This window comes from Theropithecus gelada, chromosome 16 (genome assembly GCF_003255815.1).
Source record: "Theropithecus gelada isolate Dixy chromosome 16, Tgel_1.0, whole genome shotgun sequence".
Taxonomy (NCBI): domain Eukaryota; kingdom Metazoa; phylum Chordata; class Mammalia; order Primates; family Cercopithecidae; genus Theropithecus; species Theropithecus gelada.
Genome location: NC_037684.1, coordinates 60,806,680 through 60,826,844, shown reverse-complemented (window position 1 = coordinate 60,826,844; position 20,165 = coordinate 60,806,680). Strand labels below are relative to the sequence as shown.

At 60.8% G+C, this 20,165-nt stretch overlaps 2 protein-coding genes across 3 annotated transcripts in view; one reads left to right on the top strand and one right to left on the bottom strand.

Moving 5' to 3' along the window:
- The first annotated feature begins 459 nt into the window (after positions 1 to 459).
- MYBBP1A (MYB binding protein 1a) lies at positions 460 to 17,490 on the top strand. Of its 2 annotated transcripts, XM_025362701.1 has the most exons (27): positions 460 to 713; positions 882 to 977; positions 2,116 to 2,199; positions 2,298 to 2,372; positions 2,474 to 2,581; positions 4,072 to 4,247; positions 4,406 to 4,573; positions 4,705 to 4,822; positions 6,271 to 6,566; positions 7,153 to 7,263; positions 7,939 to 8,064; positions 8,278 to 8,445; positions 8,531 to 8,630; positions 10,678 to 10,774; positions 10,859 to 11,010; positions 11,269 to 11,352; positions 11,436 to 11,585; positions 11,671 to 11,841; positions 11,936 to 12,093; positions 13,412 to 13,664; positions 13,845 to 13,970; positions 14,054 to 14,122; positions 14,694 to 14,801; positions 15,026 to 15,127; positions 16,091 to 16,227; positions 16,421 to 16,946; positions 17,419 to 17,454. In XM_025362701.1, the coding sequence occupies exons 1-27, from the start codon at positions 516 to 518 to the stop codon at positions 17,452 to 17,454; spliced, it is 3,993 nt and encodes a 1,330-aa protein (XP_025218486.1). In that variant the 5' UTR covers positions 460 to 515. The 2 variants fall into 2 exon arrangements, with proteins under 2 accessions (XP_025218486.1, XP_025218485.1); XM_025362700.1 differs by having other exon boundaries at positions 16,421 to 17,490.
- The window catches only part of SPNS2 (sphingolipid transporter 2), a 40,652-nt gene continuing 37,844 nt past the window's right edge, over positions 17,358 to 20,165 (bottom strand). Inside the window, exons 11-13 of the mRNA XM_025362702.1 lie at positions 19,968 to 20,131; positions 19,438 to 19,484; positions 17,358 to 18,932 (exon numbers count right to left, since the gene is read on the bottom strand). Of these exons, the coding sequence (XP_025218487.1) occupies positions 19,442 to 19,484; positions 19,968 to 20,131 (207 nt within the window). The 3' untranslated portion in view covers positions 17,358 to 18,932; positions 19,438 to 19,441. The remainder of the gene's footprint in view (positions 18,933 to 19,437; positions 19,485 to 19,967; positions 20,132 to 20,165) is intronic.

The window sequence follows — 20,165 nt, the reverse complement described above, 5'->3', positions numbered from 1 at the left end:
TTTGGCTCCGTGTTCCTCCACGAGAGCAGCGGCTTTGTTCCAACCGCCTAGCACGGAACGCAGCAGGAGCCCAATAATTGTTGAATGGCTCAACGTTCGGAGCGCAGGGGCCGATCGGGGACGAGGCGGATCGATGTGCTACACCTCGGTTTGTTTCCGAGATGGGCCCTCAGCAATGCCCCCACGGGGCTCCAAAGGGGCAGATGCCACAGCCGCCAGGGAAGTACGGGTGTGAGCAGAAGGCTGGGAAACACCACGCGCCGCTCAGCTAGGGATTTCCGCTCAGAGCTAAGGCGGAAACGCCGCTTTCCCTGGCCCCGCCCCTGCCCCGACTTCCTGGGGGTCATCCGCCCCGGCCCCGCCCCTCTTTGTGGCCCCGCCCCTCTTGGTTCCCCCGCCCCTCCAGGTTTTTCCGCCTCCGAGCCGACACTACCGGTGCGCATGCGCCATGCCCTGACCTGGAAGCTGCTGGGCCCGGGGCACACGTGTTTTGTGTTTCGGTGAGTGTGGCGGGGATGGGGAGCAGGGAACTCGCCGAGCCGCTGTCTCCTGGAGAGGCGACGCAGAGTGGCGCCCGGCCTACCGACCGCCATGGCCTATTGAAGCACAGCCGCGAGTTCTTAGACTTCTTCTGGGACATTGCGAAGCCTGAGCAGGAGACGCGACTTGCGGCCACGGAGAAGCTGCTGGAGTATCTGCGCGGCAGGCCGAAGGTGGAGTGGCGGGGTCTGGGGCAGGGGCCGCGCATATCCCGGCAAGGAAGCGGCGGCGGGCCAGGGATTTGGGACGGGGGGCACGTGGTCGCGAACCTAGATGCCAAGGTGCGCGGGGGCGTGCACCTTGTTTCACCATTGAACACGAGGGTGCGCTTGGTTCTGCAGGGGTCCGAGATGAAATATGCCCTGAAGCGCCTAATCACGGGACTCGGGGTTGCGCGAGAAACAGCCCGGCCGTGTTACAGTTTGGCCCTGGCACAGGTGAGGTGGTGCTCCTGGCAGGATCCCAGCCATCCAGGTCAAAACGGTGGGGTGTGAGGAGGGCAGGTGTGGTGTATCAGCTGCGGCGGAGGGGCAGCCCGAGAGAGAGGTAGGGAGTGGCAGAGTTGATTGGAGGCCAACCTGAGGGAGGTCTCCTTACATAAAGGTGGAGAAAGTGTGAGCAAGGCCTGGCCAGGTTTTCTATTTGGTGCTTGGGTTGCCCGGCCTCTTAGGTACACTTGCTGGGAGCAGTGCGCGCTGGGTGGGCTCCCTTAGGCCTGCAAAGGCATTCAGCTGATTGCAGTAGACCACTCTCTGAGGAGCCTTGACAAGGGGAAGAACAATAAAGACCCAGGCCTGCAGGATCAGCCTGAGGGGAGCTCAGACCAGGTGTGGAGAGAAGACCCAGTGGCTGAGAATTTCAGACGAGCAATCTAGGGGCTATAGAAGGTACTTTTGTGCTGGGCATTGTGGCTCATGCCTGTAATCTCAGCACTTTGGGAGGCCGAGGTGAGCGGATCACCTGAGGTCAGGAGTTCAAGACCAGCCTGGCCAACATCGTGAAGCCCCGTCTCTACTACAAATACAAAAATTAGCTGGACGTGGTGGCGTGTGCCTGTAATCCCAGCTATCCAGGAGGCTGAGGCAGCAGAATCACTGGAACCCAGGAGGCAGAGGCTGCAGTGAGCTGAGATCCAGCCACTGCACTCCAGCCTGGGCGACAGGACAACACTCCATCTCAAAAAAAAAAAAAAAAAAAAAAAGAAAAAAAAAAAAAATTAGCGGGGCGTAGTCGTGGGTGTCTGTAATCCCAGCTACTCAGGAGGCTGAGACAGGAGAATCACTTGAACCCAGGAGGTGGAGGTTGCAGTGAACCGAGATCGCACCACTGCACTCCAGCCTGGGCAGCAGAGCGAGACTCCATCTCATAAAGTACTTTCAGAAGCCCTGGTGGAGACAGAGCAGGGGGATGAGACTTGGTTCCATGTGAGCAGCTCCAGAGGCGTCCTTGGGGTGGGACTAGGGACCTGAGGCTTCTTGGGAGAAGTTGAAAGGGGAAAGGAGGTTAAGGTTTGCGAAGATGTAGCTGGGCCACTCTCCTGAACCCCTCTTCCTCCTGCCACACAACTGCTGGCAGCTGTTACAGTCTTTCGAAGACCTCCCCTTGTGCAGCATCCTGCAGCAGATACAAGAAAAATATGACCTGCATCAGGTGAAGAAGGTAAGTGGATCCAGGGACGTCAGCAGCCCCGGGGTGGGAGGCTTGGGGAATGGGGAGTCCCAGGGCCCCTCATGCCTGTGCCTGGAATCCTTCTCTAGACAATGCTGAGACCTGCTCTCTTTGCAAACCTGTTCGGAGTACTCGCCCTCTTTCAGTCAGGCCGGCTGGTGAAGGTAAGAGCTTTGGAGGGACTGGGGGAATGTAGGCTGGCTTGGAATGGGTAGGGGACAGTAGTGTGCCCTGCTCATACCCTCTGTTCTTCTGTGGGGACCAGGACCAGGAGGCCCTGATGAAGTCGGTGAAGCTGCTGCAGGCCCTGGCCCAGTACCAGAACCACTTGCAGGAGCAGCCCCGGAAGGCCCTGGTGGACGTCCTCTCCGAGGTACGAGCTCACCAGCTGTGCGGGCTCGGCCAGCGCTTCCCGTTACAGAGACATCAAGGGGGCTTGGATGAGAGTCTGGAACAGCATTGTTCCATAGAAATACAGAGATGTATAATTTGACGTGTTTCAGTGACTTTGTCGAAAAGGTAAAAAGAAACAGGTGTCATTTAGTAACATTTTACTTCGTCTGGTATATCTAAAATATTACTGCGATATGCATTGGTATAAAAAACCGTTGAGGTATCTTACATGCTTTTTTTTTTTTTTTTTTTTTTTGAGACGGAGTCTTGCTCTGTTGCCCAGGCTAGAGTGCAGTGGCACGATCTCAGCTCACTGCAAGCTCTGCCTCCCGGGTTCACGCCATTCTCCTGCCTCAGCCTCCCGAGTAGCTGGGACTACAGGCGTCCGCCACCTCACCCAGCTAATTTTTTTTGTATTTTAGTAGAGATGGGGTTTCACCATGTTAGCCAGGATGGTCTCGATCTCCTGACCTTGTGATTCACCCATCTCGGCCTTCCAAAGTGCTGGGATTACAGGTGTGAGCCACCGCGCCCGGCCTCTTACACACTTTTTGTCAGGTCGTCTCCAAAATCCAGTGTGTATTTTACACTTAGGCACATCCCTGTTCAGATTGGCCACCTTTGAAGCGCTCAGCAGCCCTGTATGGCTGTGACTACTGTATTGGGCAGTGCAACTCTAGAACTGTGCCTGACACGTCACAAATACATAAAACGTTTGCCTTGTTATCCTGGTCAAGGCTGGCCCCTCGTGAGCCTCCACTGCCCGACTTGGGAAGGTAGCACCTAGGCCCTTTGCCACTGAAGAGAAAGGCAGGGGCTGGCAGGTCCCAGGACAGGGCTTACTGTGCAGTCTTGACCTCAGAGCCAGAAGGACCTGAATTTGAATCCCAGCTCTCCACCCAGGGCTCCTTGTGTATGAAATGAGCTAGTCCTCTGAAATACGAAAAAAAAAAAAAAAGAATAATTAAAAGGGTAGCTCTGACTGGGCACGGTGGCGCACGCCTATAATCCCAGAACTTTGGGAGGCCAAGATGGGCGGATCACTTGAGGTCAGGAGTTCGAGACCAGCCTGGCCAACATGGTGAAACCTTATCTCTACTAAAAATACAAACATTAGCTCGGTGTGATGGTGCACACCTTTAATCCCAGCTGAGGCAAGAGAATTGCCTGAACCTGGGAGGCGGAGGTTGCAGTGAGCCAAGATCACACCACTGCACTCAGCCTGGGCGGCAAAGCAAGACTCTGTCTCAAAAAAAAAAAGAAAAGCAGCTACCTCCGGGCCAGTTAGCATCAGTGGGATACTTGTCAAAAACCCAGCTGCCTGGGAATTTGAGTTTTGTTAGCAAATACCCTCTGATGACTCTGGTGCCTCACCCGGTGGCCCTGTGTCAGGAGCCTGGCAGGTAGAGCAGGATCCACCGGGCTCACCCTGCAGAGGAAGCCACCATTTCTTTATCTCTCCATCCTTAGGTCTCAGTGGCTACATTGCAGGAGATCCTGCCAGAGGTCCTTAAAGCCGACTTGAATACAATACTCAGCTCCCCCGAACAGCTGGAGCTCTTCCTCCTGGCCCAGCAGAAGGTGCCCTCCAAGCTCAAGAAGCTGGTGGGATCCGTGAACCTATTCTCGGATGAGAATGTTCCCAGGTGTGACGGACGTGGGCGGATTTGCCCTCCCTGGGGCTGTGGGACTGCATCTGGCCAGGCCCAGGTTTGCCATGTGGCCTGGGGGTGTCCCGGCTGCTCTTGGCACCCTGGCCCTTGCCCGTGAGGCGAGTGTTCCCTCAGTCCCTTGCTCTCCACAGGCTGGTGAACGTGCTGAAGATGGCCGCCGCCTCCGTGAAGAAGGACCGCAAGCTGCCCGCCATTGCTCTGGACCTGCTCCGCCTAGCGCTCAAGGAAGACAAGTTCCCACGGTTCTGGAAGGAGGTGGTGGAACAAGGGTTGCTGAAGATGCAGTTCTGGCCAGCCAGGTGCTTGTGGCACGTGTCGTGTCCTCTCTCGGCCCCCTTCCCTGTCTGTGAAGTGGGGCTGGGCCACCAGTCCTGAGTCCCCACCAGGGGTCCCAAGGGCTCTGACCAGGCTCTGTCCCGCACCCCCTTAGCTACCTGTGTTTCCGCCTGCTGGGCGCAGCCCTGCCCCTGCTGACCAAGGAGCAGCTGCAGCTGGTGTTGCGGGGAGACGTGATCCGCCATTATGGGGAGCACGTGTGCACTGCGAAGGTGGGTAACGCCCGTGCAGCTCGACACTGCCAGAAAGGCTAGACAGGGAGCTCTCCCTGCCAAGAAGGGGAGCAGGGCACCTCGGGGGCTTGGCCACGGGTGTCCCCTCTGTCTGGGTAGTGAGCTGCCTGAACCCCTTCCCCTCGGACAGAGTTGATTTTTTGAGTTGGAGTTTCGCTCTTGTCGGCCAGGCTGGAGTACAGTGGTGTGATCTGGGCTCACTGCAACCTCCGCCTCCCAGGTTCAAGTAATTCTCCTGACTCAGCCTCCTGAGTAGCTGCGATTACAGGTGCCCACTACCACGCCCAGCTAATTTTTGTCTTTTCGGTAGAGATGGGGTTTTGCCACGTTGGCCAGGCTGGTCTTGAACTCCTGACCTTAGGTGATCCACCCGCCTCGGCCTCCCAAAGTGCTGGGATTACGTGAGCCACCGTGCCCGGCTTCCCTCTGACGGTTTTGTAAGGTCAGGCCCTTCTGCCAGCAGGCCCCTCATGGGCGTGGATAGCCAGTGGGCTGTTCAGACCTCCACCGCTCCAACCCATGCTGCAGTGATGAGAACAGTCGTCATGACCGTGTTTGGGCACCAGTGAGCCTGATGCCCAGTAAGTGCTGCTGGGTTTACTGTTTTCACCTGCTCATTTTATCTTTGCAGCGAGTTTCAGAGAGCTGTCATTCTGGGTGAGGGGGCAGAGTTGAAGTATCAGGCAGTGGTTAAGAGTTTGGGTTGGACCGTGGTGCACACTTGGGAGTCCCAGTTACTCAGGAGGCTGAGGTGGAAGGATCCCTTGAACCCAGGATTTCGAGGCTGCAGTGAGCCATGATCGTGGCACCGCACTCTGGGGACACAATTCTAAAAAATTAAAAGGAAAACAGCTTGGGCCGTGAAGCCAGACATGACCCACTGGGAGCCTCTGACCCTGAGAAGGTCCTTCCAGGTATTTTTGTCTCTCCCTTTATTCACCTACACAATGATAATATTGGCCGACTGCAAAGGGTTGCTAAAATGCTAAGCTGCCACACAAAAACGCGGGCTGTGGGTCCTGGCGCTGAGGAAGTGCATGGGAGGCGGTGGTTTTTGGTCCCGAAGATGACACAGCTAGGAATTAGCAGCATGGGCTTTGAACCCAGGTCAGTCTCGCCTCAACTACCACCCTGCCCTGCATGGAGCCAGAAAACAGACCATCCCCGTCCAGCAAGGCAGAAAGAGGGGCCTTCTGGGGCCGGAGGTGGTGAAGCTGGGGCAGTCAGACCTGGAGAGGCCTTGATGCCAGACAAAAGCACTGGGGTGACGGAACTGTTGCATGTTCAGGCTCAGCCTAGCTGTGTACGACGCGAGGTTTCCGGGCCTTGGTTTAACCCGTAGCGGGTGTAAGCCTGGTGGGCTGTTGGGTTATTGACCGCCTGCCCCCTGGGCTGGTGGGCTCAGCTCCATGCCTAACTTCTTGCAGCTCCCAAAGCAGTTCAAGTTTGCCCCAGAGATGGAGGATTATGTGGGCACCTTCCTAGAGGGGTGCCAGGATGACCCTGAGCGGCAGCTGGCCGTGCTAGTGGCCTTCTCATCCGTCACCAACCAAGGGCTCCCTGTCGCGCCTACGTTCTGGCGGGTCGTGCGGTTCCTGAGCCCTCCGGCCCTGCGGGGCTATGTGGCCTGGCTGCGGGACATGTTTCTCCAGCCAGACCTGGACTCCTTGGTTGACTTCAGCACCAACAACCAGAAGAAAGCCCAGGACGCGTCGCTGCACGTGTGAGTGGACCTTGGGGAAGGACCCCTAACTTAGGAGTTAGCTTCTAGGCCTGCAGAGCCCAGCAACCCGAGCCCTCCCTCCACAGTGTCCTGGCTCTAAACCGTGAGAGGAGAGAGGGGAAGAGCCTGAGCTCTCATATGAGGCCTCAGTGTGCTTGTGTGGTCGCACACTGGTGATTGGGATGGGGAGATCTTGGATTCCTGAGATCAGGCAAAGGAATGTCCTGTTTTTGCCAGTTCTTTTGAGAAAGAGTCTCACTGTGTGGCCCAAGCTGGAATGCAGTGGCAGGTGATCTCAGCTCACTGCAATTTCTGCCTCCCAGGTTCAAGTGATCAAGTGATTCTCTACCGCAGCCTCTTCCGTAGCTGGGACTACAGGCACCCGCCACCACACCCAGCTAATTTTTCTATTTTTAGTGGAGATAGGTTTCACTGTGTTGGCCAGGCTGGTCTCGAACTCCTGACCTCAAGTGATCCACCTGCCTTGGTCTCCCAAAATACTGGGATTGCAGGTGTGAGCCACTGGGCCCAGCCTGTTTTTGCCAGTTCTAAGTGGCTCACATGACCTCACCTCCTGCCCTGCTAGGCCTGAGCGAGCTGTGTTCCGGTTGAGGAAATGGATCATCTTTCGATTGGTGAGCATTGTGGACAGCCTGCACCTGGAGATGGAGGAGGCCTTGACCGCACAGGTGGCCAGGTACGAGCCAGGGCGTGTGGCCAAGGAATGGGGCCCCTTAACTCGTCCTAGTTTGCATCCCCTGGAGCCAGAAGCCTTTGGGTTGAGTCATCAGTGGGGAACAGGCGCAAGGGGACTTGGGAATTCCTTGGGAACCCGTGAAGGGAAGGGGCCCAGGAGGCATCCCAGCTGCAGGGGCCTAAAAGGTTCAGGTGTGCTCTGCGTGCCCTGCAGGCAGCTTTTGCACGTGGGAGCTGTCAGGGAAGCCTCTGCCCACACCTGCCTCGTCTGTGCCTGTGCAGAGCCGGGTGCTCGAATCACCCTCAACATTCACGGTTGCAAGAGGGGGCTGCACCGGCCCCATGTCTGCGGGAGCAGCGACGTGACTTGGCCATGACCACACAGCCTCCCATCTCTTGGTTTCTTGGGAGGGGCACTGATTCTCTCTCCAGCTGGGGTTAAGCCGCGTTCAGCTGGGGATCCAGACCAGAGAAACGGCCCCTTCCCATCTTAGCCCAGCCCAGCCCAGCCCAGTCACCTCCAGCCTTGCCCGTCAGGCCCCTGAGGACTGTACCCAGAGCAGAAGGGCTCCCCCTCCTCCTCCTGGCCTTGTACGCTTGGTGGTGCCATCCAAGGAGGGGAGCCTGTAAAACCAATGGCAGTGAATGGTGATGGCCGCTCTCCCGCCCTCCCCAGGTTTTGTTTGTTCCACGCGTTCTTTGTCACAAAGAAGCCCACATCCCAGATCCCCGAGACAAAGCAGCCGTTCTCCTTCCCTTTGGAAAGCCAGGCCCGAGAGGCGGCCAGCAGTGCCTTCTTCAGGTGAGTCTTGGGCAGCCCAGGAGAGGCCCGAGGGTGGGAAGGCCTTGAGGACGCCTGCTCCCTCCAGGTCCCCCAAGCTGGGAACAACGGCAGAGGTCCCGGGAGTTCTAGTAGGTCCTGTAGAGGTGGGAGACTGAGCCCTGGGGAGGGCGGAGGGAGGCGGCTACATTCACTTGTCCGGTCTGGTGACCCCAAGCCCCACCCCTCGCCCAGTCTGCTGCAGACCCTCAGCACGCAGTTGAAGCAGGCCACGGAGCAGACTCGGGGTGGGCAGCCCTGGACCTACCACCTGGTGCAGTTCGCAGACCTGCTGTTGAATCACAGCCACAACGTGACCACCGTGACACCCTTCAGTGCGCAGCAGCGCCAGGCCTGGGACCGGTGAGCACACGGGATTTCCAGGGGACGGGCAGGACGCTGCGGTCTGACTGACGCAGGGGCCTGGGAATCCGCCTGTCTCCCACAGGATGCTGCAGACTCTGAAGGAGCTGGAGGCCCACTCCTCCGAGGCCAGGGCTGCTGCCTTCCAGCACCTTCTGCTCCTCGTGGGCATCCACCTCCTCAAGGTACCGGGGCCTGGGAGGGAGGGGCCGTGAGCCTGGGGTTCTGTGGCGCAATGGGCCCCCTACCGAGAGGCCTGAGGGCTGTGGGGGTGGCCAGGAGAGGCTCTGGGGGAGTTAAGTTGGGAGGTGTTTGAAGCCAGCCTCGTCGCAGTGGAAACGTCCCTCTGGCCAGTTAGCGGCACTAGCCGGTGTCCTCGGCTCTCCGTGCGGGGTCTCTCGTAGTCCCCACAGCTTTGAGGCAGCCACCTCCTCTCCGTGTTTGACGTGGAGAAACGGAGACTCTGACTCAGAGGCAAAGTAGCTTGCGCTGTACCCACAGCTGTGGGAACACCTTCGGGCGACGGGCTCTCTAGAACCACGGAGTCTCCCTCTCGGTTCTTCCCATCAAGAAGGCCTGACCACATTCGAGGCTCACGACCCTGATTTCTTTTGAGAGTTTTCTTCTCATAACATAGGAGGCCCTTCCCGGGGCTGCTTCGCGTCTTCTGTAGCCTGAGTAGGTGGGTCTCTCGCTTGCTCCCGTCTGGCCACTTGACTGTGGTGGTCTTACTTGCGAGCTTTGGTTATTCTGAGCCCAGCATGTGGATGAGCTGTTTGGAGAAAGGTTGGCCACGATGCCCCTTCTGATTCTTGGCATCAGGACTTTGATAGCAGCAGAGCCCTGGTGATTCTGGGACACATGGGGAGCCTGTGCCCAGCCTTGGGATCTCTGAACTGGACTTGGACAGAGGAGGCTGCAGTTTGCTGTGTTGGACCTTTAGATAAAATGTGCAGCTCTGGCCGGGCACGGTGGCTCACACCTGTCATCCCAGCACTTTGGGAGGCCGAGGCGGGTGACCACTTGAGGTCAGGAGTTCGAGACCAGCCTGGGCAACACAGTGAAACCCCATCTCTACTAAAATACAAAAATCAGCCGGGCGTGGTGGCAGGTGCCTGTAATCCCAGCTGCTCAGGAGGGTGAGGCGGGAGAATTGCTTGAACCTGGGAGACGGAGGTTGCAGTGAACTGAGATGGCGCCACTGCACTCCAGCCTGGGTGACAGAGCAAGATTCCGTCTTAGAAAAAAATAAAAAGGCGCAGCCCAGAGAAGGACAGGGCCCTGCCTGGGCACACAGCCTGGGAGCCAGAGAGCAATGACAAGGGCTTTGGGCTGCTTTGTCCCACCCTGGCCTGAATGTTCAAGCTGCCCACTGCATTATGAGGGGCAAGTCTGTCTTTTAGGTGCCAAAGATCACACAGTTTTCAAGAGCGCCTCCTGCACATGCACATGCACACACCACACCTCCGCACTCAAGTCCAGGGTTATCCCCAGTCAGATGAGTTCAACGTAGTTAGTTGAAACTAATGACTTTCAGTTCAGTCTCTCATGCCAAGCCAAGCATGGAGGGAATAATCTAGAATTATGAGCTGGGGGCTGGGGCTTGCTGGCTTCTCTGGGGCCCTGACCATCCTTGTCAGGCTCTGCCTCTCTTGAATGTCAAAGCGGGAGTTGGATGCCTTGTCCCCTGCAGGCTTTTGGATCTTGTAACTGCGTATTAGGTGTAAAAAGGCCCTCAACTAGCCAGGTGTGGTGGCTCACACCTGTAATCCCAGTACTTTGGGAGGCGGAGGCGAGTAGATTGCGAGGTCAGGAGTTTGAGACCAACCTGGCCAACATGGTGAAACCCCGTCTCTACTCAAAATACAAAAATTAACTGGGCATGATGGCACATGCCTGTAATCCCAGCTACTTGGGAGGCTGAGGCAGGAGAATGACCTGAACGCGGGAGGCGGAGGTTGTGGTGAGCCGAGATCACACCACTGCACTCCAGCCTGGGCAATAGAGCGAGACTCCATCTCAAAAAAAAAAAAAAAAACCCTCAGTTCTCGGGGTGTCCTGGGGTCTAGCTGGGGGCTTCCATTCTGGATCGTAGGGGTGACTGGCCAGGGCGGGCCAGGGGTTGGGGTGTTGAAGGCTTCTGATGCCACTGCTCCCATTTGGCCAGCCCCTCGCCTGGCTTAGAAGGGCTGGGGACGGCCTGGCCCCAGTGTGTGTCCTGTCCTGCCACAGTCCCCTGCAGAGAGCTGTGACCTGCTGGGCGACATCCAGACCTGCATCAGGAAGAGCCTGGGAGAGAAGCCCCGCCGGAGCCGCACCAAGGCCATCGGTGGGTCCTTGGTCACGAGAGGGGCTGGAGTGGTGCAGCGGGGCCAGTGGTCCCCTGCCCGGGCTCAACCCCTCCCTCTTGCAGACCCCCAGGAGCCCCCATGGGTAGAGGTGCTGGTGGAGATCCTGCTGGCCCTGCTGGCCCAGCCCAGCCACCTCATGCGCCAGGTGGCGCGGAGCGTGTTTGGCCACATCTGCTCCCAGCTGACCCCGCGTGCCCTGCAGCTAATTCTGGATGTGAGTTCGGACCTTTGGGAAGGGACCTTGGGCTCACTGAGCAGCGAGCTGCACCGGGGTCGCCGCTCCAGCCTCCCGTGTCCCCACCTCCCCGCCGGGAGCCTGCGGCCGGTGGGAGGGTCTCGGTCTCCCTGGCCTGGCCACCTCTCCTAGGCTCCGTTTTCTTCTGGGAAATGGGGGCCTTTGGCCAATGCTGGGCCGGGCCTGGAGAGGAGGGCGGGGGCCGCAGATGGGTCAGCGGCTGGGACCCCTCCCCAGGTGCTGAACCCGGAGACCAGTGAGGATGAGGACCACGTGGTGGTGACGGACGATTCTGATGAGCGGCGGCTGAAGGGTGCAGAGGTGCTGCTGGCGCGGGCCGGGTGGGGGCGGCGGGGAGTGGGACAGTCGGAGAGGTGTGTGACGTGCCTGCCCCTACCACCCAGGACAAGAGCGAGGACGGCGAGGACAACAGAAGCTCAGAGAGTGAAGAGGAGAGTGAGGGGGAGGAGAGCGAGGAGGAGGAGCGCGATGGGGACGTGGACCAGGGCTTCCGGGAGCAGCTGATGACCGTGCTGCAGGCTGGGAAGGCGCTGGTGAGCGGGGGGCCGGAGAGGGCTCAGGTGTCCCCGTGTTGTGTGCCCGCCCGAGGCCAGGCTGACCGCTGGGCCTGTCCCTCAGGGTGCAGAGGACAGTGAGGATGAGGAAGAGCTTGGGGATGAGGCCATGATGGCCCTGGACCAGAGCCTCGCCAGCCTCTTTGCCGAGCAGAAGCTGCGTGTCCAGGCCCGGCGAGATGAGAAGAACAAGCTGCAGAAGGAGAAGGCGCTGCGGCGTGACTTCCAGATCCGGGTGAGCCTGGGGGCGGACTGCCCCCCCGCCCGCGCGCCCCCCGCCCCCCCCGCCTGCGCGCCCCTGTGTTGCTGACCTGCCCTCCCGGCCACAGGTGCTGGACCTGGTGGAGGTGCTAGTGACCAAGCAGCCCGAGAATGCCCTGGTCCTGGAGCTGCTGGAGCCGCTGCTGAGCATCATCCGGCGCAGCCTGCGCAGCAGCAGCTCCAAACAGGAGCAGGACTTTCTGCACAAGACGGCGCGCATCTTCACGTGAGCACCGTGGGGCGGGGCAGGGCGGGCGGGTGCGGCTGGCAGCCCCCAGGCGCAGGAGGGCCAGAGCTCTAGGCTTGCTGTCTGCACAGGAAGGAGAGAGCCAGGCTTCCAGCCTGGGCCCCCAGCTTGCAGGCTCCCCACTCAGCCCTAGAGGCACACGTCACTCAGTGAATCCCACAGTCCTTGCTTCATCCCCATGTTCTCCCGAAGCTGGGGGCCATCCCTGCCCTTGACAGTCTCGAGTAGGGGTGGAGGGGGACAGTGAGAGCACCTGTGGCAGGGGACACCCAACCCAGTCCTCAGAGGTGTAGCGTGCGTGAGAGTTTGTCAGGCTGGGAGGCCTTGGGCAGGGCAGAGAGGGAGGAAGAGCATCCTGACGGGAGTCGGTCAGACACGCAGCTGGAAGGTGAGGTGAGCAGCGAGGCCACGGGCCCCTGCACCCTGCACCCTGCACCCTGCACCCTGCAGGCCCTGACCCTAGCGGTGCTGGGGGCCACGGAGGCATTATCAGCAAGAGCATTGGCGTGGGGAAGGGTCTGGGTCTGGTTTCCCGTTTCAGAAATGGCTGGCAGTGCAGAGAAGGGTTTGGGAGGGGCCGTGCTGGAGGCAGGGGGCCCAGGAGGGAGGCAGGGGGCCCAGGAGGGAGGCAGGGGGCCCAGGAGGGAGGCAGGGGCAGGCATGGGGGAGAGAGGCAGGTGCCAGGTAGACCTGCCTGCAGAGCTCAGGTGCTGGGGAGGTGAAGGCCTGGGACCCGGGCGCTGCATGGATAGTCTGGAGGGGTGGGGAGCGTGACTGGCAGTGCATTCTTCCCAGCCCCAGGCCCGCCCAGGCCACGCCTTCTTCCCAGCCCCAGGCCCGCCCAGGCCACGCCTTCTCAGTTCTGCCAGTGTGCGTGAACAGTGTTCGTTGAGCATCCTGCCTCTTGTCCCATTGTGTCCCCACCCCTTCAGGGCCACATAGGGTTCTGAGCACACCAACCCTTGTCTTACTTTACACAAGGCCAGGAGGCCACAGCCCCAGGAGAGACAAGTGTGGGCGGGAGGGGTGCCCCAGGTGGGTGGGTGGCCCTTGGTGCAGCCTCCGCTCAGGGAGCTGTTCTGTTCTCCCCTGGGGTGCTCCGCTCCCCCAAGCACGCTGAGCCCACACGGCTTCCAAGCAGCCTGCAGGCGGCCCTGGGCCTTCCTCTGTGGCCTGGGTCGCCTCTGTCTTCTAGGTCTGTTTCCCCACCTGTAAAGTGGGACTTGGGCTGGCTCTGCTTGGCGGAGCAGGGTGGACCGAGAATGTTGTGACCAGCTCTCGTCCTCACCACCCACAGGCACCACCTGTGCCGTGCCCGGCGCTACTGCCACGACTTGGGCGAGCGCACAGAGGCACTGCACGCCCAGGTGGAGCGGTTGGTGCAGCAGGCTGGCCGCCAGCCCGACTCCGCCACCGCCCTCTACCACTTCAACGCCTCCCTCTACCTGCTCCGGGTCTTAAAGGGCAGCACTGCCGAGGGCTGCGGGCGTGAGACACGGGAGAAGCAGAAAGCCGGCACTGACCCCAGCCCCGTGCCCACCGGCCCACAGGTGAGCAGGGCCTGGCCCAGGAGCAGCCCCAGGAGCAGCCCCAGGCATTTCACAGCCAGGGAGGGGAGGCCGGGACTTCCCCAGGGCCCAACCCTCAGCCTGCTGAAGGGAGGCCAGGCTCTGCTCCCATCCCAGGGACCCCTCTCCTGGCCTCACCCAACCCTCTCTCGCTTGGCCTAGGCTGCCAGCTGCTTGGACTTGAACCTGGTGACCCGGGTGTACTCATCAGCGCTGAGCTCCTTCCTGACCAAGCGCAACAGCCCCCTCACAGTTCCCATGTTCCTCAGCCTCTTCTCCCGGCACCCGGTGAGTGTTGGGGCCTGCCCTGCTTACTCAGGGTCCCTGCTCAGCCCAGCCTGCACCTCACAGCCCTTGTCACTCCCCACCAGGTTCTCTGTAAGAGGCTTCTCCCCATCCTGGTCCAGCATGTCACAGGCCCAGTGCGGCCCCGCCATCAGGTAAGAGGCTTCCCAGCTCCCAGCCCAGGGCCTGTCTGAATTAACCCACTTAACCCTCTTCTGACTGGATATTGTGAGGCCCCAGAGCACTGCCCTGGTGAGCACGGGCACAGCCGTCCCTGCCCTACTGGCCTGACTGTGGTATACGCTCTCTGATGGGGGTGGCCGTGTCCTGGCCCCTGCCACACCTTGAACACAGAGGAGCAGAGGGGGCAGGGCCAGCCTCATTCCCGCAGCCACTGCTGCCCGTCCTGCCACACAGAGGACGCCCCTGGTAGCATCTGCTCAGGTGCCAGGGCTGTCGGGGGCAGGCGGGAGGAAGATGGCATTAAGCCAGTAATGGGCAGGAGTTGTCCCAACCTGAGGTCCCACCTCTGTCCAGCTGGGAGGTCTTGGTGTCCCCCACCTGCACACGAAGGCCTGGGAGCGGGTGGCCAGAAAGCCCAGAGCAGCAGGCAGCCTCGCACGCTGCCCACGGCAGCGCCCGGCAGGCCCTGAGCCCTCATGCGTCCCTGAGCCGTGCACACCCAATGTGCCGAGGCTCCTACCACCCACCTTTGCCCAACCACAGGCCTGCCTGCTGCTCCAGAAGGCCCTGTCCCTGCGGGAGGTGAGGTCGTGCTTTGAGGACCCCGAGTGGAAGCAGCTGATGGGCCAGGTCCTAGCAAAGGTCACCGAGGTAACAGCCGGGGGCGCCCCTTTCCCTACCCCCTCAGAGTCAGTTCTCTGGGAGAGTTCTCCGATCTGTGGGAGAGAAGTGAGGATTGGAGCCTGAGTCGGGAGTAGGGGGAACTGGGGTTGTCCCAGGAGACGGTCCCTGCCTCTGGGCCCTAGTCCCGGCGGGGAAACAGAAAGGCTTTGAGCCGCTCTCCGGAGCGCCTCAGCCTGGCCACCCTCCCCTAGAACCTGCGCGTGCTGGGGGAGGCGCAGACCAAGGCAGAACACCAGCAGGCACTGTCCTCCCTGGAGCTGCTCAACGCTCTCTTCAGGACCTGCAAACAGGAGGTGAGGCAGGGGCCCAGCCTGGGGTCGTGTTGGGGTTCCTCTTGGGGGCCTCGGGGCCCCCAGGGCAGCAGTGCCATGCTCAGGCTGGACTGTGGGGATGGGGGTCACATGGGGAAATTTCGGAGCGCCTGGGCCAGGGCTCTGGATTGTCATTTGGGCAGTTACCGAACCATGGATGGGTGAGTGACTTAGGAAGGGACTGTGCCACCCTGTCCTCCTCCTGCAGGGCAGGGTGAGAGGGTGTGGTGCTGTCACATCCACTGAGAAAGCCGAGAAGGGGCTGGCAGGGCTGGAGACTGGAAGGGTTGGAGAACAGCCAGGGTGGGCAGCCAGGTTTCCAGGCCTGGCGCAGGGGTGTGGGTGGCCATGTGGGTCCCCTGGTCTGGCCCAGAGGGCAGGGTTTGGGAATCTTCAGCATGGGTGCTAGCAGCCCTTGTGGAGGGGGAGCTTGCCACCGGTGTGCTGGCAGGCAGAGGCGGGGCCCGGGACGGGGCCTCGACACGGGGTGATAGTGAGGAAGTCGGGAGAGCAGGGCTTCTGGAAGCCAGCGGATTCCAACAATAACCCATTCAGGATGTGCAGGAAGGTGGCAGGGGTGGGTGGCGAAGGGCTCTGGCAGCCCTGTGGTGATGGAGTGATGGGGAGTGGCCCTCTTGGAGGTGGGCGGGCCAGGGCCACTGCTGGAGGGGAGGACACCGAGACTCTTGAGACCAGGCCTTCTCCTATGGGAAGGACGAGAACCAATACCTGGGGTGCGTGTTTCCTCCCTCGGTGAGAGACACGGACGACGTAACAGGCAGAAGGAGAGGCTGAGGCCCGGAAAGGGGCAGGGGTCACTGGTGAGGCAGCAGCAGGGCAAAGATGGGAAGACTGGGAGTCTGGGAGAGGCCCTGTCCTCTGTGGTCCCCGGGAGAGGCCCTGCCCTCTATGGTCCCCATAGCTCTGCCTTCCCACCCTCTGCAGAAGCTGACCTTAGACCTGACGGTGCTCCTGGGCGTGCTGCAGGGGCAACAGCAGAGCCTACAGCAGGGGGCACACTCCACCGGCTCCAGCCGCCTGCACGACCTCTACTGGCAGGCCATGAAAACCCTGGGAGTCCAGTAGGTTCTGGGAGGGGGACGCACACCTGGGGCGGGGGCTGGGAACACCCGCACGCTGCTGCACATGTACGTGCTCAAGCGCATGCTCAGATGCGGGAGCCGTAGGCCTCTGGGGCCCCACAGGACCCAGGTGGAGGTGGCGGTGGCTGCTGCCCTCACTGGGCACCTTCTTCCCTTGCTCACTTCCCTTCAGGCGCCCCAAGTTGGAAAAGAAGGGTGCCAAGGAGGTCCCCAGTGCCACCCAGAGCCCCATCAGCAAGAAGCGGAAGAAAAAGGGATTCTTGCCAGAGACAAAGAAGCGCAAGAAACGCAAGTCAGAGGATGGCACGCTAGCAGAGGATGGCACGCCGGCAGCCACCGGCGGGAGCCAGCCCCCCAGCATGGGCAGGAAGAAGAGGAACAGGACAAAGGCCAAGGTCCCGGCCCAGGCAAACGGGACGCCTGCCACCAAGGGTCCAGCCCCTGGCACCCCCCCTCTGAGCCCCAGCACCGCTGCCAAATCCCCAAAACTGCAGAAGAAAAGCCAGAAGCCGTCCCAGGTGAATGGAGCTCCCAGGTCCCCCGTGGAACCTGCAGGCCAAAGGCAGCATCAGAAGGCTCTTCCCGAAAAGGGGGTCTTGGGCAAATCACCACTGTCTGCGCCGGCACGGAGAAAGGCAAGGCTGTCTTTGGTCAGCAGGAGTCCCGGCTTGCTTCAGAGCGGGGCCAAGAAGAAGAAAGCGCAGCTGAGGAAGGCGGGGAAGCCCTGAGCACAGGCACAGGCCACCCTCGGCCCCTGCCTCCATCTGTCTGAGACTCCTATTTTTTTTTTTTTTTTTAAACCGTGATTTAATAGGCAAGCTGCTTCTATGGCGCTGGCTCTGCCACTGGGGAGGGTGTCTGTGGCCACCTGCCCAGGCAAGCACAGCCTAAGCCATTCCTGCAGGGGTCCCAGGGTGCAGAGACCTCCCCGTCCCTGGTTCTGGGCTGGGACCTTGGCTCCAGGGCCATGTCCAGGGCTCTGGTGTTCGCCTGGGTGGGTGCAGGTTGACGCACTGGCTGCAGGCTAGGTACAGGTGTGACCATCACTCCTGCCTGCCACCCCCCCCTCCCGCCTCCAGGCCTTTCTGCTGTGAGGGAGCCACCAGGGAGTGATTTAAATAGGTTTATTTCTTCATTTACAAGAGGAATATATTTGGCTTCTCTCTTAAGACTCTGAGATTCACAATCAGCAGCCCTAAAAAATAAAGGAGCAGTTTGGCTTCCGGAAGGAAGAGGAGGCAACACTCGGACCTGGTTCTTGTACAACAAGAGAACATCGCTGGGGCCCCGCTGAGGCTGAGGCTGGAGTGGGGGTGGAGGCTGGTCTTTGGGGGATACCACCCCCACCCCATCCTCTTGTCAGAGCCCCAGGGTACCCCAGAGCTTGGTGGGTGGGTGTTCCACTAGCTTACACACCACTGAAGCCACAGCCAGCCAGTAACTAAGGGGCAAGAAGAGCATTGTCCAAGCTGGCTCTTGGGGCCTCCTGTTGGCCACAAGGGCCCCCCCCCCGCACCAGAACCACCTCGATTGCAGCAGATGCGCAGGGAGTGTGTGACGCAGGAGGTAAGCTCCCCCAAAGCGGGTTGGGGCTGGTGTGAAGTTGGCAGCCGCATCCCGGTGTGTGCACGGATGGGACGTGGGTGATCGAAGGCCTGGCCCCCAGGGTCATTCGGTGGAATACCAGCGGGTAGGGGCTGGCGTCTCCTGGGGGCCTCGGCCTCAGCTCTGGGGCAGGAAGCTTTGTGGATAGCTGCTTCCTCCAGCAGCCGGAGCCCTGGCTGCTGCCCCACGGATTCTGGGAATGGTCTCCTGGGCCCTGCCCCTGGAAAAGGCTTGGCTCAGCCCCAGGGAGGGAGTGGGTTCCTGGCTTGGGGGGTGGTGGCAGGGAGAGGAGTCCTGCAGAGGTGGGCTGGTGTGTCCCTCCTAGAGCCCTCGAGCCTGGGGGCACAGGTGGTGTACAGCTGCAGCCAGGGCCTTCACCCCTGGTGATGCCAGCTTGTCAGAACAGTCCCCATCTGGGACCTCCAGGCTAGGAGCCAACCCGAGATAGTGTCCTCCAGAGAGACCAGCCAGGCCAGGGAGTACCCAGCGACTTGGGTGCCCAGCTTCAGTTGCCAGGTTGAGTCCGATATCCCCGAGGTCCGAGGCCCAGCTGAGAAGCAGTGGTCCCGCACACCAGGCCCTCACGTGAGCCTCAAAGCCGGGACTGCCGCCCTGAGGCCTGGGCCACCTGCTCTTTGTAAGGTCCAGGGTCTGTCGAGTCTTCAAAGCTGCAGATCCTGCTTTGCCCAGCAAGTTGTGTGGGAAAGTCCGGCCCCCTGGCCCTTCGTTCCAGGGAGGGCAGGGACTTGCCCAAGATCACATAAGCTGGTGGCAGGCCAGGCTCTCCCCGGACACCCACTTGGGGCTGTCTTCTTCCTTGGCCCCAGGGGCCCTGCAGCCCAAACCTAGGGCTGGGAATCTGTCCAACCATGTGGCTCCAACACACACATCCTTCCAGGGTGACTGAGGACACAGCCTCTTCTTGATGCCAGGGCCACTCAGCAGGCCCAGGCCAGAGAGGGGGGATGCCCAGCCGTGGATCACACACAAAGCTTTGGGGCAGCCCAGCCGGTCCCGGACGCTGTGGGACACCTCCCGGACGAGGTGGGAATGTGAGTTCTTCATTGTCCCAATGGCACCTGGGGAAAGGGGTGTTAGCTCAGAAGTGGGGCTTAGTGAGGCCTATTCCACGGCTGCCCTCCCTCCTTCCCTTTTCTTGCTGTTTGGAGACGCAGGCCTTCCCCTGGTCTTGGGGCTGTGACCCTGGCTCTGGTGCTGCTGGGAAGCTATAGCTCCCAGAGGGAAGGTCCAAGGAGTCAGGCCCTGTTACATCTAGGAGGATCTGGGAGAACAGAAGTCCGGACAGAGTGGGGAGTTCCTGGCCAGTCCTGGCCCTGACCTATGTGAGGCCCCACCCAGCCCTTGGAAGGAAGGAAAGGGGAGCTCATTTACTGGAAGGAGGAGCCTGCTGTCCCACCCATGGCTCCATCAGTAAATTCTGGCAACATCTTCAGAGACCAAGCCCAGGGTTGGTGGGATGTGCTGGGGCAGGAGGTGACTCCGAAGAAAAGTGCTCCCTGTTGCCTCACCCTGGCCTTCCCCCTTCCACAGGGAGCCCCCGCGGGCCTCCTGGCCTGCACTTACCACCTCAGACTTTCACAGATGCGGGTGGCATCACCAGCTGGTTCACCCTGGGGGAGAGACGGACGGGGGTCAGGGCGGCGCATCAGCGGGGGCCGGGCCCGGGCACTGCTCTGGCACATCGCGTCCTGGGGGCCAGCTGACCGGAGGTGCTGGGCAGGGACCTCGTCAGCCCCAGGGGGAGGTGGGAGAGCCCAGGGGTGGGGAGAGGAGAGAGAGACAGGAGTAAAGAGGAAAGGAGAAAAGTCAGAAAGTAAGAGGAAGGGGAGGGGGTCCCAGCTTTGACAACCACTAAGTCCAGAGCCAAACCCACGTCTGGACCCACCGGACACCCCTGTGGCCCCCCACAGCTCCAGGCTGACCCTGGTGCTGAGCCCCAGAGGCATGGGAAGGCCCGGGGGCTGGACCCCAGCAACCAGGTCACCCACCGGGTGCATGGGAGGTCTGTACCCTCCCCAGCCATCCCAGGGCAGGGCTCACAGGGGCTATCACGGTCCCTGCTTCCCAGCAGGCCTTCCCTCACCCCCACTCACTGCTGCTCAGCCTTGGCGCGGTCGCTGAGGAAGAAGAGAGCGGTGGCGAGGAAGAACATGCCACCCAGGACCACGACGAAGGGGCAGAGCATGAGCGCGTAGCCCAGGCTCAGGAACTCCCAGAGCGGGGAGTCCTTGGTGCTCTGGCGGATCAGGTCTGAGATCTGTGAGGATTTAGGGGTGGATGTCAGGGCAGAG

What these genes read in the sequence shown, in the direction of transcription:
- MYBBP1A (XM_025362701.1), top strand. Translation starts at nt 516, where the DNA reads ATGGGGAGCAGGGAACTCGCCGAGCCGCTGTCTCCTGGAGAGGCGACG. An exon ending in AGCACGTGTGCACTGCGAAG is followed by an intron (nt 4,823 to 6,270) that starts GTGGGTAACGCC and finishes AACTTCTTGCAG; the next exon opens with CTCCCAAAGCAGTTCAAGTT. An exon ending in CCGTGCCCACCGGCCCACAG is followed by an intron (nt 13,665 to 13,844) that starts GTGAGCAGGGCC and finishes CGCTTGGCCTAG; the next exon opens with GCTGCCAGCTGCTTGGACTT.